Source organism: Periplaneta americana, chromosome 7 (genome assembly GCF_040183065.1).
Source record: "Periplaneta americana isolate PAMFEO1 chromosome 7, P.americana_PAMFEO1_priV1, whole genome shotgun sequence".
Taxonomy (NCBI): Eukaryota; Metazoa; Arthropoda; class Insecta; order Blattodea; family Blattidae; genus Periplaneta; species Periplaneta americana.
Genome location: NC_091123.1, coordinates 87,690,856 through 87,710,401, shown reverse-complemented (window position 1 = coordinate 87,710,401; position 19,546 = coordinate 87,690,856). Strand labels below are relative to the sequence as shown.

The 19,546-nt window shown below is 34.8% G+C and overlaps 1 protein-coding gene across 5 annotated transcripts in view; it reads left to right on the top strand.

Moving 5' to 3' along the window:
- Positions 1–19,546, top strand: part of LOC138703264 (phenoloxidase-activating factor 2) — a 97,020-nt gene that overhangs the window by 58,964 nt on the left and 18,510 nt on the right. For all 5 annotated transcript variants that reach the window (XM_069831003.1, XM_069831006.1, XM_069831004.1 and 2 more), the window contains exons 3-4: positions 5,997–6,302; positions 19,130–19,401. In XM_069831003.1, coding sequence (XP_069687104.1) covers positions 5,997–6,302; positions 19,130–19,401 — 578 coding nt within the window. The remainder of the gene's footprint in view (positions 1–5,996; positions 6,303–19,129; positions 19,402–19,546) is intronic.

Sequence of the window (19,546 nt, the reverse complement as noted above, 5' to 3'; positions counted from 1 at the left end):
TCCTTTATCCACAGAGACCTTCAGTCTAAAAAAAGTTAATGTTTTAATGCAGACTAATGAAGATTTTGTCGTACAGAGACAACAATCCGTCACAGCAACTAAATTGTGGAGAGCGAAGGTTTTTTTTTTTTTTGTTTAAGCCTAAGCCAGAATATACATTTTTTTTTTTCTAAGTATGAGACAAATGAATATTTGACAATAGATAGTTCATAATAATCATGTCAAGAAGATTTTTCCCAGACGAAATTCACCCATGGATCATTTCTATTAAAGTGTAACTTATAATATGTTGTTGTTGTTGTCTAGTGCCTTGCATCTGGCAATGAAGCCATTAGCAGTCTTGCTTTCCAATACTTTTGAACTGTGTTTCTTCTGATCTTAATGCTTCACAGGTCTTCAAGTGATCTTCATTCATTTCTGCTGGATCGTTACACAGGACACATATTGGTGAAGCTGAGATACCTATTCTGTAGAGATGACTTGCTAGACAGTCATGATTTGTCAATAGTCTGAAGGCTGCAACTGCTGTTTTCCTTGGTCTCTGGGGGATTATATCTGGGTTGGAAAGTAGTGTAATCCATTTTTTGTCTTTAGCATTTGATTCTATTTCTTGTAGGTATGAATGAGAAAATTTTGTAGTGATCAAGCGTTTTATCGAGGAATATGAGAAATTAAATTTAGACTTTTGTTTTATTGTTGTGCCTTTCTTTGCGAGTGTGTCTGCGGTTTCATTCCCCATGACTCCACAGTGTGCTGGAATCCATTGGAGATGGACAATTTTATTAATAAGGTGTGCTTATAATATTAAAAACAAAAATGTGTGTCATGTTATCTTATACATTATTTGTTAAATGAAGTTATAGGAGAATAGAGAAAGTTGCACAACGTAGAACTGCACGCATTGTATTCCTTACCTAATATAATTAGGGGTATTAAATCCAGACGTTTGAGATGGGCAGGGCATTTATTACATATGGGCGAATCCAGAAATTCATATAGAGTGTTAGTTGGAAGGCTGGAGGGAAAAAGACCTTTTGGGGAGACCGAGACGTAGATGGGAAAATTATATAAAAATGGATTTGAGGGAGGTGGATATGATGGTAGAGACTGGATTAATCTTGCTCAGAATAGGGACTGATTACAGGCTTATGTGAGGGCAGCAGTGAACCCACGTGTTCACAATGATTCAGTTCATTTGTCTTTATCATGTTGCGAATATTTTACATTTTTTTACAGTTTCCTTGAACTATCAACTATCACTTAAAAGAAGTACATAAATGAAATAATTTACTGTGTAACAAAATAGGAAGATACAATTCAGGTTTTTGAATTTGTACACGAGACATTCTTTATAAACTCAATATATATTTTATTCCACTTGTAAATGGTGTTGGTATACGGCTTATGTAATTATGTTACATGTGAGCATTACTGTCATCTAGAATTCTAGACCAATGTTTCTCAACTGCCGGGCCGCAGCCTGGTACCAGGCCCTGGCTTCAATTATACCACGCCGCAAGATATTCTTCTGGAATTTGTCACTTTAATCTTCTAAGCATTTTTCACGAAAGAGTATTTTGTAGTGGAAATACCGGTATTCTTATGAGAATAATTTTCGTGATTGTGTCGAAAATTCCACTTCTAGATCGTTTCTGAACTCTAAATTCTAAAATCTAACTTAATAACATCTATGTAGCAAATGTCAGTGACCAAGTCACTTATTTTTTAAGGTCGGGAATTTTTCGGACTTAGAAAACTTTCAACATTCAGGAAAGGAATACTGCTGTTTATGACTGGTCATAAAAATTGCCTGCAACCCGATTGTAACAATGGGTGATTAATTCTTTGTTTTCTGAAAACTGAACGAAGTAAAATCTGCAGATGTCGGTGACCAATTAACTGAGAAATATAAACAACATTTTTTAACTTAAATTAAAAATTAAGGCAGTCTTTATTCGGTTCTCGATACCGAAGAGTTATATTGAATACTCCTGTCTCTTCGCAAGTTCGCATTGCAATGTATAAGTTCTTGTTTCAAAACCCGAATGTCGTGATTTTTTAAAGTAATAAGCATACAGATTTAAATATTAATATGAATAAAATACAAGGGACTTTGCTTAAGTTTAATATTAAGAAATTTCATACTGGTGTTTGGATGCAACAACTAGTGATGCATTCACTCCAAGTCCACAAAGAAATCTCCAGAATATACAAAAGGAGAAGAAAAAATCTGTATTGATTCTTAAGTACATAAATAATCACTTAAATTTGGTTTCATACAATCCCTGACACTGACCAATTGCCACGACCTCAATGTGTCATTTATGCTACTGTTCTGGGAAATGAGGTTAAAGCCATCGCGATTTTTTTTCGAAATTTTCAAAACAAAACATTCCGATTTAGTCAACAAACTCATTGAACTCTTCATGCATAAAAGAGATGCGCTTAAAAGAGAAAAGAAAGTAATTTGTCAAGTTTCAACCACTGTTAGTCTTTAAGTCTTAAGATTACGTATACCATACTACTTGATTATTAATGCTTATATTAGTTAAATGTATACTTACTTACTTACTTCTTGGCTTTTAAGGAACCCGGAGGTTCATTGCCACCCTCACATAAGCCCGCCATTGATCCCTATCCTGAGCAAGATTAATCCAGTCTCTCTCATCATATCCCACCTCCCTCAAATCCATTTTAATATTATCTTCCCATCTACGTATCGGCCTCCCCAAAGGTCTTTTTCTCAGTTAAATGTATGAACTTTAAAAACAAATTGGAAAGGTATTTACGAGTAAATTTGTTGGAATTGGGTCCTCGTCTTACAGAAAAAGAATTTACAGGGCCGCAGTCTCTGAAAGATTGAGAACCATTGATCTAGACAGACTTCTATAATAAGAGACCTAATTGTTTCTGTGAAAATCCACCCACAAGTATGAACGAGCGATATATAGCTATTGATCATTAATATTTAAACATGGATGTTTTTATGTACCGTATTATAAAAGTTGACAAAGCAAGTCTTAGATTCTTTTAACTGAACTTAAATCGTCATTAGTGACTTTAATTGAAAATGAATATCCATTAGTTCTTCTATTAAACATAATATTTAATGTGTAGGTGTATACAATACAATATGGCATCAAAGTGAGGGTCATGTACTGAATGTTTAGCACTTGAACTTTTCACTTTCCGAAACACAACTCACTGTATCATCTACTTTACTTTTCTTAGATGTACTGCTATTACCACTACTCTAAAAATAAAAATAAAAAGAAAGAGTTGGTCAAATGATTTCACACACTATTGCTACACTGATTGCTCTCTGCGAATTAGATTCAAACATGAGCACAGCTTAAATTATATAGGCTACGGGTACCTAACATTAGGCCTATCGGTTCAATGACCAATAATGTATTCAATATTGTCAATACTCCTAATGAAACAATAATTTTATTTCATTCAAATGGAATAAAAATTGTAGGAGGAGTACGATATTAAAAGAGGAAAGCGAAGTAGGCTATCTTATTATGTGCATAGTATACGGTATTTTGAAGTTGAGAGTCCATTTATTATTTTAATTATGTTTTTGAATACAATGTTTCATTGTTGTGTATGCGGTATTAGCATTGGAAGGGGAAGGGGTTGACAGCTGCCAAAGTAATCGCAAATAGGTTTCAAGGTTGCAGGCATTCTTATTCTTAATGTTGGAGGAAATAATTTAAATACCAATATATTGATATTGCAATATATATTGCAAACGTAATTTCGATAATCGATATATATTGCAGAAAATATATCGATATATCGAACGATTATCGATATATCGCTATTCCGTAAGCAGATTGCATTTTCAGGTATACATTTACTGTACTACAATAAAATTACTTAAATTTTAATTTTCCTTTTTAATATCACAACAGTCAAAAGCATAAATATAAAATTGTAACAATAAGCAATACATTTTCAATACCATTATGATGTAGGTTCTAACCTAAATAAAAATTATTGTGGAGGGTAAGGTGAGCTTAAATGATATAATGGGAAAGAGTTAAGTGAACTCTACATGGTTTGAGTATTTGATATTGTAACACGATTCAGTTATTCTAATTTTATATATAGGATTCAATCCAGGACACAGATATAATGCTCGTTTCTACCAAACAACGTAATCATTTTAAAATTTAAGTAAACAGAACTTGTAATTATTTTTAAATGTAAGTAAACCGTACTTAGAATGTTACAAGTTTTAACAAACTTCACAGTTGATTTGATACAATCCTTCTATAGTAAGTTCCCATTGCAAGTTATTGTTACACTCCAACATTTCAAACAACAATGGTGATGATGATAGGAATAGAATTTTTATGCATAAAAAGATATAATAAGAAAACATAATGTCAGTCAGTACTAGGTTGTGCACAGAAGTCATAGCCGTAAACAAATGTCACATTGGTATTAAATCCGTATTAAATCCTTGTTTCTCTCTCCATTTCACAATATAAAAATAAAAGTTTTGATACCTGTTTTGAGGTCAGAGGGTTCCCATTCAGGGTGGGAGTTGCTCCTGACTCGGAGAACATTAATAACAATATTAAAACAATAGCAGAATTGTCGGAGTTGTCTAGTGTGCATTTTGTTGTTGTTGTTGTTGATAATGATAATAATTTCACAAAAAACAATAAATTTATGAGAAAACCAATTATTATACGATATATTTAATCAAAATTTCGATATCGATATATCGAAATGAAAATATCGGTATTTCGTAAAAACCGATATATTGTTCCCATCTCTACTTATTCTGACCACCTGCATACACAGACGAGAAACAAGAATGTGATAATAACGACCTTTATTTCGCTTATTTTTGCATTAGATTTACCTGCAATATTGAAAAGCTAGAGAATTTCGTATTAAATTAATATTCTTCCTTTTTGTAAAAAAAAAAAAAAAAAAAAAAAAAAGCTACCATACTGTAATTCTTTAAATTTGAAACATTTAACAACCGTTTCTACAAATTGCGACAAATTTAACAAATAGTTTGAGTGAACTGCTATGAACTGGCTGAATGACATCACTGTCTTTATATATCCCTTTGCATTTATCTCTTTATATTGTTGTTGTTTAGTCAACTGTCCGAAGACAGGTTTGAACCTCGTAATAACACCACTAAGGCATCACTCATGAGGCAACTAGGCCACATGTTTTGTATTTTAGCCATTCCAAATATGGTTTCCTTTTTCTTTAATAAATTTATTACTTATTGTATCTCCTCTTCCCAAATTTTGAAGTATTTTCTGCATCTTATTTCTACTTTTTACCCATTGCTTCTTTTGCTGCTTTCTCCACACGTTTTTTTTTTTACATATTGTCTTTCTTTTTCTTAGTCATTTCCGTTCATATACTTAGAAGATGTTGTAGTCTCTGTTCGGTAATACAATTTCTAGATGCTTCCTTGCAAGAGGTAATGTTACATATCTCTTCAGGTTTTTCTTTCATTTGGTCATAATATTAACTTGCAAATGGCCTACCAGATAGTAGTCGTAAAATAATTGGTAAGAAAAAGTTGTGACTAAATAAAGTAACAAGTAAATTGGATTTTTAAGCGAATTTTAACTGCACTTTCAATATATTTGTGGAATGGGAGAGGCAGAAAGGTGTGCAGGAGTTAAATTTGTGAGGACACTAGCCCATTAATGTGTCCTTAGCACCAGCCCCATTGAGCCTTTTTTTGTCAGTATGTTGTGCCTCGCTGTTCTGTTCGTTTATTTAACTTTCAGTCAGTGAAGCTTTGTGTTGTATGTCATTTAGAAATCTGAGACATTCCTGTGAGATAAATGCTTTCCAACTTTGTAACTAGCTTTGTCTGACATTTTATATACTGTAAACATGTTTCATCCCCGAAAGAAACATACACAGATATAAGTTTCTTTACGTTAAGTTATTCACAATCACTGAATAAGTTTTCAAACAAAAATGTGATATTTATGTTGCAGGATCAAGGATGGGCCATGTAAAAACTACTTGGATGTGTGCTGCCAGAAACCAGAAAAGGTAATAAATCCCATAACACCTACACCACATGCGAGAATAGGCTGTGGCCATCGCAATGCAGAAGGTGTTGGTTTCCGAATTACTGGTGCAGAAGATGGTGAGGCACAATTTGGAGAGTTTCCCTGGATGGTAGCCATTCTTCGAGAAGAAGCAGTCGATAACAACCCTGACAAGCTGAATGTCTATCAGTGTGGAGGAGCACTAATACATCCACAGGTTGTTCTCACAGCAGCCCATTGTTTGGCCACGTGAGTATAAGCGTAATCTGGCAGTGAGGGAAATTTTAATATCATTTACAATCTTCAAATTTTGAATAAATGGAATAAATTTAAAGATTATTACAGTGTTGTGAAGTAATAAAGTTTCTTTATGAACTTATAAAACAAATTGCAATTAGTGTAGGTACTACATTAAGTTTAATGTATAAAATGAAGTAGTATTCTTGAAGTTCTCGGTGGTCTAGTGGTTACCATGCTTGCTTTTAGATGTGAGGTTCGTTGATTGAAACTCGGCTGATAGTGATGGATTTTTAAGAATGATAAAAGACTTAGCATAACTTCTGCACAAGGGACGTAAAACTGACAGGTTCATATCGTAGGTTACGGCATGAATGGAATTGTGTACTTGTATGAGTACTCTAGGCAAAATTTACCGACCCACATCAAAATTTGAAAGAGCACTAGTATTATTAGTATTATTTATTAATAGTTCAAAAGTACATAAACTTAATATTAAAACTGATAGATGCGCAAATAGTGATAATACACAATATTTACACAATTTAATATCAAATTTTCTATCATATAACTATTCAACTTATGTTGGTTTAACTTACACTTACTTCTGGTTTTAGTGCAAGTTTTCACCCTATCGCATTTATTTTAAACATTTAAACTTCTTTACATGCTAAGTTTGAAATTCTCTTTTTTAACTCTATAATAAACAAGTGTGTATATAAATCGTCCCTGCTGCTATATTCATCTAATTATCTTTTACAACAGTCATATTTATATTTAAATTTCAGTTCCTCGTTTACATAATACTTAACTATTTCATGTAATAAATATCGCATTGAGGTTAGCAGATGTCGACAGTAAGTGAACTAATTGAATAGCTGAATCAGTACATTCTATGTGTATATGTAGGGCAGTGACTAACCTCGTGCATTCGCTTGTCAGCAAAATCGTCGACGTAACCTCAATACAGCTGTCAGCTTACTTGTTTAAACACATTATTTGTCAATTTAATTACATGATAACATCAATTCCACTTTAATCAATTCAATCGCATGCACTCATTTACATTCATTGCTATTATGTTTCTAATAAATTTATAACTTAGTACAATCCTGTCTAATTTGAAGTATAGTATTTACCAATTTATAACGTCTTAATCGTTTGATCATTTACTAATCAGTAAAGCTATTTGCAAGAAAAATATTTTCCAGTGAGTTATTATTTAGCTATTATAATTACGCCGTTATTACTTAATAAATTCATAAATGTATTATTTTCAATTTTGAAAGAACACTATTGACCTGTATGAGTGATTCATGTACATGGGTCATTCAATAATTAGTGGCAACATTTGAATTAACAATAAAGAAAACATTTTTGGAATACTCACATTGTTGCAGTGCTCAGAAGTAATCTCCTCCAACATGAAGAACCCGCCTCCACACCTCAGGGAAACGACGGATGTCATCCACAGCATCTTGTTGTACTAATCTTCGAACAGACTGCTATAATTGGCTGTCTGGTTCTAAAGCGAACTCCTCTAAGTGGTAATTCCATTTTCGGGAAAAGGTCAAAATCACTTGTACTCATATCTGGAGAGTATGGAGGATGCTCCACAACTTTCCAGTTCCATTTGCGAAGTAAATTAACCACAAGGGCAGCTATGTGAGAGCAAATACCATCATGTAGCACAATAGGATGAGAATTCAGGAGATTGGTGTTCCAGAAAGTAACTGTATTATGCACCATTCACATGGATTCCGACAGGAACTGAATAAATGAGAAGGATTCCGTCAAAATCATAACCAGTAAAACGATATTCTTCCAGCAGCGCTCTTACAGTGTTCATTTGCCGATTAAGGTCTGTCAGCTCCACGTTTTTGATGAACATCTTCCCTTCCTCCTGCAAAATGCATGTGACCACCTAGCCACGGTACTATATGGTGAAGTCTCTCTACCACAAGCTTCCAGTAATGCTGTATGGCATTGTCGAGCATTTTTGCCTCTTGCAATCTGAATTTCAATTAAGCATCTTTGTTCGTATTTGCAAAACATTTTAGAGCACTACAGATAACAGTCTACAAATTAAACTCAATAGGCTACAAATATCTTGTAAATGAGATTATTGTCTTCAAACTCAGAGATAACACACATCAGATGCTCTTCTATGTCATTGTTATCAGCTTGCATCATTTACAGCTGATAGCACCACATACAAACATTGTTGCCACTAATTATTGAATGACCCATGTATATATGAATTTGACCTCCTCCCCTCACCTGTAAACCAGGGGCGCATTATTTCAATTTTTCCTTGGGGGTAGGGGGTGGGCTTTTTTTATACACGCTCATATAGACTATAGAATCTGTACGTGTACCATTAGGCCGTTGTTACTATTACTGAGTTCTGTTTCTATTGTGTTGTAGATGGCTTGTGTTCATGTAACTGATTTTAGATTTTTTATTAATGTTCACGATATTGGTGATTGAGACAGTGATTAATCATCGTATGTAAGTTTCAGTCCGGCATTTGCTTTTGTGACTGAGGGGAAACCATGAAAAATTCCAGTCAGTTTGGCTGACCACAGGGTTTGAACCCAAGACTTACTGAATGTGAGTCTCAAATTATACCATCTGAGCCAACTCACTCAATGGCAAAATTTTTAGGGAAGATTTTATAGGGCATATTGCGTGGCTTACTCCATCCCTATTTCCTTTGAAATGAACTATTTTCCATATCATGAACTGGGGTAAACTTGACTATAAAGAAATAATTATTTAAACCATGATGTTAGGTATAATAATAATCCGTGGCCACACAGCCCATGTAGGGCCCAGACTGGCCAGCCGGCTGCAGACCTCATGTTCACATGCCGAAGCAGAAGTGGATGATCATCCAACCAGAATGGAGGTAACGTGTGGTTAGTACGATGATCTCTCTCCCCCCCCTCCAGCCGATGTCAGATGCACTGAACATATTTTTGAAGTTCCGTTCATTATTTTTTCTTCATTGCTAAAGTACTTTTTATTACTTTAAATCCAATTAATAGGGCTGATATCATGGTTTAATTTTGTTTTGTTTTATGGTCAAGTTTACCCCACTTTGCAGTAAATTTCATGTTTCCACACATAGGCCTTTTTGCCCAGGGGGGATTTATACTATACTTGCGGAGAGGTGAGACTTGTAGAAAAAAAATCAGATCTTGCCTAACAACAACACAGGCAGTCTATGTAAAAGGAAACCTATAAAAATGAGTCAAATTAAAAAAAATTAAGTTTTCATTCGTTTATATTTGTTTTAATTCTTTTATTTTAACTATCTGATCTTTCAAGGCTTGCCTATAGACAGAATAACACACAATTTACAGTAATGGTTGTACATGAATGGGGACAAGAAAAAAATATATAGATAAAAATTTAAGATAAAAATACAGATTTTCAATCACAAATATATAATTAAACAATTGTGTGGAGTGTTTACAATATAGGTGATTTTTTAAGATGGCAACTGAGTATTTAATTATGTTTTGGGCAATTTCGTCTTGAATATCTTTGCCTAGTTTATATTTCCCTTTCCACGTCACAAAAAATTTAGGGACTGTTTCTCGGGACCCCAACAGCAGACCTGTCACTATGATACTCTGGACGTTGTATTTGTTACGGAAGTAAGGTATTGTTGACTCGTATATTTCTTTTTTCTCTTTATCAACATCCATAGGTTGTGCTTTGGACTTTTCAAAGAGTTGTAGGGTCGATGATCTCTGCTACAGATTTTTTCCTATTGATGGCGATGATGTCAATTCTCTGTATGCTATCTTGATCAGCCAAACAGTGAACTTCTTCGTTGACTTTCAAACCTTTGTTTCGAAGAGCAGCAGCAAGAAGGGAACGAATGATGTTATGTCGTTTTATTCTTAAGATTTCTCCCTGACAACACCTTCCAAGCACATGATAGGGATTCAAACTCACTACAGTGTCTGCAGTAGGATGTGCCTGTGGAACGTCCTGGAAGAGCTCGAACTGGCGCTATCATGGCTGTCATTTTTATCATATCTCTCCACTCTGAACTGCAAAGACCTTGCTTTTTAATAATCCAAGCATTGGCAGATAGTACTTCTGAAAATAATTCAACACCTTTTCCTTTATGAGGGTATGAGCATCACTCATTATATTTGTTCTCCTTCAGATGTTGTCTTATTTGACGAACATTCAAATTCTTCATGGACTGGTCTAATTTCAGTTCATTAAGACAGTGATTTTCGATGTTTCTAAAATCTCTACTCACATTGACATGAGTATCGCACGAATATTCTAATGATTTGTTGATGTTTAGGCGTTGTAGACAGGCCTCCCAGGAAACTCGTAAAACCGATCAATCCTTGTTAATGTTAATGTTAATGTAGGTATAAACTTAAAAATGTTAATATTTTCATACAAAACAAAGTGAATATGAACTATCCTTTTATGTAAAATTGTCTCATAAAGCCGTTATTAAGTATCCTTTTCACGCAAACCATCTAAATACTACAAATAGTAATTACACACCAATTAAATTATACCGGTATAATGAGTCTTCCACTAGTTTCTCTAAAGTTTTTAAAGGGCACTAATATAAATACCCCACCTGGTTTTTGAAGAGACTATTATGATCAAAATACAACCCATCATATTATTTAGATGATGTTCGGGTAAAGGGGTTTACGCAAACAGTTTGTCATTTCTTAATCCTTTGGGGTCGAATTTAAATACCAGTACCTCTATGTTACGTAGCTGATCAGGATTTAAATGCCGTAATATCAAGGTTGCCAGATTTTAGATCTATCAAGGAGGGACATCCTTTTCCCATCATATACAATACTGGTACTTATGTTTAGTCTTAAAAAAAAAGAGTGATATCAGTATGGGCAGAGTTGACATTTTCATGATTGTACAAAAAAGAAAAGAATAAAGGTATCCCTTTATATGCAGTTAAAGGAACTAATATTAATCTCGAAATTGCGTTTTAATAAAAAAAACACATTCTAGGTATAGGTTTCCAAGTATAAAGCAATATTTACCTGGCTGTAAGTTACACTGCGTTTCTCTGACGTCTTTCTGAAGGGTTTGTGACAATAATATGTTACGCCAAATTATTAACTTAATGACTTAGACCTAATAGTAGTTCTGTCTCATAGATTTTTCCAGCTGTTTATTATTATTAAAATTGTAAAGCACAAATTCCAAAAAGATATCACATGTGACAAAATATTTAAATTTCAATGGTTATTAACTAATTACAATGACAAAATGTATTCGTACCTAAATTCATATTTATTTCGTGACTTAGCATATTACTGCTACAAACCCATCATCTAACATACCGTGGCGTAGCGTCAATGTAAGCTAAAAAGCTTAGCTTCCCCAGTTAATAATAATTTCATAATAAACCTGCAGTTTATGGAGAAAATTATTTATTAATTTTAATAGAGTTTATATTTACGCATTAAATATTGTGATGCGGCAGCTCAGGATGATTTGTGATGCAACAGTAAACAAGAAGCTTACACACACCAGCTTCCAAGCAGACTGGTTTCTTCTGTGTAATCCACCCCGCAGATTTTCCATCCCTTTCTAACTAAACTACCCTAGTCGCAAGGATCGCAAGAAGCTAGCTTTAAAATTTAAAATAAGTAGTTTCCGAGTTATCCCTTTTCGTCAGTTGTGTTCAGTTGAAGTGTTAGCGTGCATTGTGGCTGATATAATAAATAATGAGCGAAATAACAGTTCCTGACACTAATTTACTTGAATTTTTTAGGACAATTGTATTATCAAGACTGACTTACGAACAAAAGTGTGATTTAAAAAACAAATGACCAATTCCCTTCCTGTCAATGAAGGACACAACCAAAAGACAGACGCATACTTACGTAATGATACTAATATTGTGATTCCTCTATGACAGGGAGTGAGCTAATGTTATACATATACGTGTCTATTTGTTAAGAGATATGCGTAAACCATGAAATCATATTTTACTATGTATCATTTGAGGTCATGCCTTATTGGTATTACTTACGAGGTTCCAGCCAATCTTCGACTGCTGACTTGAAATTGACTACTATTTATTTTAAGACTGTATTTTTGTAATATGTTTTCTCATATTTCATGAAAGACAACTTGAGTTAGCTTCCCCTCCTCAAAATTTCATGCGATGCCACTGCTAACATACAGGCCACCTTGTCCAGCACTTTCATCTGTCAGCTTTGTGGATAGGTACTGGTAGGCCAGAGAAAGAATGCAGCAGTGCTGACATCCTCTCCTTCGTAGTTTCACTTGCACATTGTTCACTTTATTTCGTTTTCTTTCATTTTAGTTTCTATCGCCATTGTACGGCCAATGACTCTAGTCAAGTGCCACTGCATTGAATAAAATAAAAAAAAATATACAGGCCACTGGCGTGGCTCAGTCGGTTAAGCCGCTTGCCTGCCAGTCTGAAGTTGCGCTCGGGCGCGGGTTCGATCCCTGCTTGGTCTGATTACCTGGTTGGGTTTTTTCCGAGGTTTTCCCCCAGCCATAAGGTGAATGCCAGGTAATCTATGGCGAATCCTCGGCCTCATCTCATTTAATACTATCTCGCTATCACCAATCTCATCGACGCTAAATAACCTAGCAGTTGATACAGCGTCGTTAAATAAACAACTAAAATAAAAAATCTAACATAAAGTAACACTTCCAGAGCTTATATACATATTTTTCACTAGACTTTAACATTTTCAACAAGCTTTCTTCCTTCTCCATGCCATGCATTTCTGATGTACTGGTACGTCTCTTTCTAAGTATTTAGAAATATTGTATTCATACTGAATTGGCTGTTTCAAATCTTACAGTTGCAAAATATTACTTTTTCTTTATGCAAATCTACATTGTTGAGGAAATTGATTTAAATGTAATGTGATTATGTAGGTGTGGAAGAAAATAATTACTAGGTAGTGATAAAATTATAAAAATGATGTTAATTTTCTAAAGGAGGGACTTTTGCGTCCCACCTCCAATCGAAGCAGGACTCAGGATTTTATATTAAAATTGGAACATGTCCTGCCAAATCGGGACATCTGGCAATCCTGCGTAATATCCCATATTAATATATGCATGCGACTACTGAAGTTGACTTTCGATTTTTAATGATACAGTTACTGTTGACTAAAGTTGAAGTTAGGAGTCATAAGGTACCATTTTAAAAGAAGAGGGTGAAGCTATTATATAGGTATTTTAACAAAAAAGAAAATTGAGGAGCATTTTTGCTAAACTCGATAGATGCAAAAGAAAATGAGTTATATATTACAATCATATGATGTTTAGCTTCTGCATCACCCTATGCAATCAGATTTTGCATAACTCTATTCATACCATTCGTAGAGGATGGAGAAATCATAGCATTTTTGCAAAACTCGATAGATTCAAGCACATAATTATAGCATAACCCGATAGATAACCGATTGTATGAAAGAAAATAACATAGCAACGAGATAAGGCTAAGAAATGTTATTCAATAATGCAAGAGGAGAATCCAAGCATCATCAATATTTGTTTCGACATGGAACAAAATCAACTCTTACCAAAAATTACAGTCAATGAAGTATTTTGTTGCAGGCAGGTCTGATTTTACAATCTGTGTATAATAATCCACAAGAAACGCAGGAGAAGGAAGATATTTCATTCTACATTTGGAATCTGCCTCGGTAGCACAGTCGGTATAGCACTGGCCTTCTGTGCTCGAGGTTGTGGGTTCGATCCCAGCCCACGTCACTGACATTTAAATGTACTTAAATGCGACAGGCTCATGTCAGTAGACCTACTGGTATGTGAAAGAACTCCTGCGGGACAAGATTCCGGCACACCAGTGACGCTGATATAACATCGGCAGTTGCGAGTGTTGTTAAATAAACCATAGCCATACACTTGGCTAGAAACTGAGTCAAACAGAGGATGCAATCAAGTGGCTTCTGCTTTATTGTATTTCCTTAATGAGCTAGAAAATAAGTTGTCAGATGTTGGTCCCTCCACTATCCATTTATGAATATTGTGTTCAGGCCAAAACAAGAATAGCATTGTAATGGCAATGCTGATAGGGTTTCTTGAGAAGAGCAGAGTTTGCTCTTCGATCCGTAATTTCTTTTCAGTTCATGGTCATAGTTGTATGGCTCTGGATAGAGTTTTTGGAAGAACAGAGAAAGATCTCAGAAAACGAGAGAGCATTCTCTCACCTCAGGAATACCATCGAATACTGGAGAATCATGGCAGTTAAAATCCTAACAACTGACTGGGAAGCACTTGATTTGAAAACAAGTGCAAAGAAAGTGCTTAAAACTAAACTCCCATTCCAAATGACAGGTCAATGTGTTATTTCCTACAACAAAGATCGATGTAACAATCGGTGAAATGTAACCGAGTCTGTTCAATAAACTTTCACAGCTCTACCTGTAGAGGTTTCAGTCCTAAACGATGGTTTCAAAATATGCAACAAAGAAATATTCCAGGCGACTGTATTAACATGGTCACCACAGAAAAAAGTAAGGATGTTTTGAAACTCACAAAAATTATCCAAGTACCCGATGAGGCACAACTGTTCTACAAGGAGATTGAAGATGATCAAGTAACATATCCAGATGTTTTATACATTATATAAGAAAATTAATTACAAAAGACGTGTAACTTGTGTTCATTATGTAACTTTTGATTTGCATCTATCTAGTTTTGCAAGAACTTTGATTTTTTTAAGATAATAAATTTGGTTATGTGACTAAAATTATTCAGTGACTTACAAGTTATTTTAAAGATATCATAGAATAGAAAAACATATCCTAATATTATATCTTCTTTCCACAACATAAACTGTGTATACAATAAAACCCGTTTTCTGAGTTTTGTGCATCTATCGAGTTCAGCAAAAATGCTCCTCAATTGTTCTTATAAGATATCCTACATTTGGACAATTTAAGCTTTTTTTAAGTAGGCCTATTTTTATTTTGGCCGCTCTTAATGAGACACTGTGAACTTCCTGATAATTTGTGTGAAACATAGCTTATTACAAGTTTATCTTGAATATAGTCTGCTTTGAAGGATGGTTAAGCATAAAAAAAATCGCACTTTATAAAGTCAGTATATATTCCAGTACGGTATAATACTTCATCACTATTTAACAGATATCAGAATAATCAAGAGAAAAGAAGATCCTAGAAATTAATTAGGAGTAGAGCTGAGTTTGGGTGTGGGTTCGATTCCCGCTTAGTCTGGTTACCTGATTGGTGGTTTTTCCGAGATTTTCTCTAACCATAAGGTAAATGTCGGATAATGGCGAATCCTCAGCTTCATCTTGCCCTAGTATCATCTCCTATCACGAATTCCATTGACGCTAAATAACCTAGTAATTGATACAGAGTCGTTAAATAGCCAAATAAAAAATCGGGAGTAAGAAGAGAGTATTTGTTGTCACCTTAGTTAATGAGTAGTTTCATTGAAATCGTCAAAAAATTAATACACGTAATAATTCCAGATCAGTGTAACAGTATCTAAGAAATTTAGCTTAATCACAAAAGGCATGACACGAGAAGTTCACATACTCATTCTCACATACTCTCTCTCACTCTATCTCTGTCTCTCTCAGTAGGAAAGAACCACCAAAACAAAAATATAAATACCGTAGAATAACAAATAAAAGATAAAATTAAAATTTAGAACTACAGAATTTTAAAGAGGTGGGACAAAAAGATAAAAATAGACACATGTACCGATAGTACCTACATTTCAATGTTTTTGTGCCGCAGTAAAACAGTCGGTGTAAACTAAAGTAGTAAAAAGTTAAAATGTAATAAAGTTTTACAGTGTCGTCAGTACTTTCTTTGTTTGATGGCTCACAAAGCTCGACACAAACTAAAAGGAACAGACATTGTAGAAATGAGATTTTTAAGCTCGTAACTGGATATTAAAGAAAACAAAGGGACAACATATAAAGTAGCGCAACAAGCTGATCTTTCTCCTTTTCGGCGAGATTAGCATATTGCCAACCTCTATATTGACAAAGGGTTTCTGTATCCAGAATCGGGAACAGGAAAGTAATCTTTCAATGTTGCTGACAAACATTTCATATATGTGCAAACGTCTGTCTCCATCTTCAGAGGAAAAAGAGAATTCTTGAAGAAATGATAAACACTTTTCCTCCACTAGGTTAGCCCACAACTGCAATTTATTGATTGTAGCTTCAGTTTTATTGTTAGGTGGAGAAAATTTTGCATTGGAGATACAAATTAATAGAGTTGTCGGAAAATAATGTCTGCTATGTACCTATCATACCTTGCAAAACAAAGGGAAATGACAGTTTCTCTTAGCTTAGAATGAGTGCTCATTTTTTGTTTTCATTTAAAATAAACTATAGTAACGTATCTCATTCCGAAGCTTAAAAAATCTTAAAAGAACTTTGTCCCTAGAGAGCTATCATACTTCTGTATGCAAGAAAACCTTGAGTGCCCTCACTGTTAATCGTGTTTTTCACACTCAGTGTGAAGCTAGAGTTTCATTGCTTTGGTGAAATTCACAATCTTAACAACTTCATTCACTGTCACTTTTAGACTTCGTAGCATTGTTTTTACTGGTAAAGCTTTGTTATGAATAAAGCAACGGACCCATTTAACTTTGGTGCTACATCTCTGACACGAGAGATAAGACCAGTGCTCTACTTGGGCCAGAACGCAGTTCCAGTAAAAACAAAATTAGGGTTCCACAATTCCAGCATAAATAATTCAGGTACGACTCATGAAGCAATTTGGGGGCTTCTGAAATAGCAGAGTACCAGTAAAAATGTTTTTTTTTTTCAACTACAGCACTGGATAAGACCATTTTGAACCAGCCATAGCGTGAGATCTGTGTTAAATGGCTCTCCCAATCAGTATCATTAGTCAATATAAAATCATTCAGAGTATCAGTGACAGCCTCAGATATATTATGCACAAGTTCCTTTAAAAACAAAAGTTTGGCTCTTCTGCAGAACTTGTCCCCCTATGCTTTAACATATGAAGAAGTGCCAACATCCTTCTTGTGCTACCAACCTTAGCTCATCTGCCTCCACTGTGACGAAAGTTGTTACTTATGCACAAAGACGATGTAGTTATATATCTTATGCCAATCTTCATCTCGGTAAAAACTCAGTTCAGGTCACATGAAGAGTATAAAAGACTGCTGTATTATTAAAAAGACTATTGTGTAGTTGCGACGGTTTCATCCAAGGCCGGGAAACCACAGCCGCTCTCAGAGCGCTTAGCTTCTCCCACTACAGTTGCTGTTGTACAGGTATTCATATGGTGACTGCTCTGTTTACTATACGAGTTTGCCGCCCCTGGTTTCATCTGTGGAATTGTAAACACAGGAACCCATTAACGGCATTTCTCCGATTTTGGACATTATTTCTTGAGTTCGAACCCCGTAAATATATAGGCCTAATTCATAATGTAGATATAAACAAATTGCTGAAAAAACCTAAAAACTTGTGTAGACAATGAACCTCTTCCATTAAATTACAGTCTATCATTTGAACCTAGTGAGGGCAATATTTCTTAAGTTCGAGCCCCGTAAGTGTATAATTCTTCATTGTAGGTACAAAAAATTGCTAGAAAACTCTAAAAACTTCTATACACAATAAACCTCTTGCGTCAAATTAGTACAGTCTTTGGAAAACGTATTATATAACTTTCACGTGTTAAATTTTATGTTACCTTGTTAACATGTTTTGGCCTGCTGTTGGCCATCATCAGAACTGGTTGTTGCTGGTCTTGGTACCTTTTGTTTTGTTTCCTGTGTGGGTGTGTTTGTGTAATGTAATGTGGAGTCAAAGATTGTGTATGTTCTGTAATTGAGTTGTGTGTTGAGAATTTCATTTGGATGTGTTCAGAACACACACACTCTTTGATTCCACATTACACTACACAAACACAACTCCACAGGAAACAAAACAAAAGGCGCCAAGATCAGCAACAACCAGTTCTGATGATGGCCAACAGCAGGCCAAAACACGTTAACAAGGTAACATAAAATTTAACACATGAAAGTTATATAATACGTTTTCCAAAGTGATATAATGTTAAAAGTTGTGTAATCAAGATGTATATATTAGTACAGTCTGTTGTTTGAGCCCAGTGAGTTCTTGAGTTCGAGCTCCGTGAAGTATAATTCTTTATTATAGGTATAAAAATTGCTGGAAAAATCTAAGAACTGCACCTCTTCCGTCAAATTACTTCAGTTCGAGCCTTGTAATATAATTATGTGATGCGCTGTGAAAAGGGCTTAAGACATAAATTGCAATTTTTCAGTAGAGCAAAAGCAAAGTTTGAAATGCAAAGCAACCATTGCTTTTACCACAATATATAGTGTACTGTAATTATTTTTTAGTACTTTTTTTTATCTGAGGGTTTCTGTAAATGAATTTGTAGACTCTTGGGGGTCCGCAGTCCCCATTTCGAGAGTCACTGCTCTAGAGAGACTGGCCTACTATTTATTACACATTATACGAATTAAGAAATAAGTAATCTTCATCTTACGATGTTTGGATTCCGTTGATGTCCGTTGATTCCGAGCCTTTGGCGTGAGACGAACTCGATAGCTCAGTGGTAGAGCGCCTGACCGGAGAACAGGAAGTCGCAGGTTCGATTCCCGCTCGAGGTTGTGAAATTTTTCTTTCATACCATGGCATGATTGTGACTATAATAGTATTTAATTCATTAAGAAATAAGTATCTTACAATATTTGTAACTCTTTTATATGTTCAGGCGCGTATATTCTACGAATTTTTAATTGTATTCCAATTATTGCAGACTGAAAGATCCGAGTGTACTGAAAGTTAGAGCTGGAGAATGGGATACACAGACCAAAAATGAGCTATATCCCCATCAAGACAGGGGTGTGAAGACCTTTGAGATTCACCCTGAATACTATGCAGGCGCACTGTACAATGACGTTGGTCTCATCTTCCTGGATGAGCCTGTGGATTATGCTGAGAATGTGGATGTTGTGTGTCTGCCTCCACAGGATGCCGTTTTTGATCACAGTCAGTGTTTTGCTACTGGTTGGGGCAAAGACTCTTATGGTAGGTAAATGGAACACTACTGATCAGCACCACACTGCTTATTAAAATAACATAAATACTCTGTACTGTCTTCTTTAACAAGAATAATAGTGCTAATTCTTATTTTAGTAATTTACAATGGAGCACATGAATAATAATGTTATGA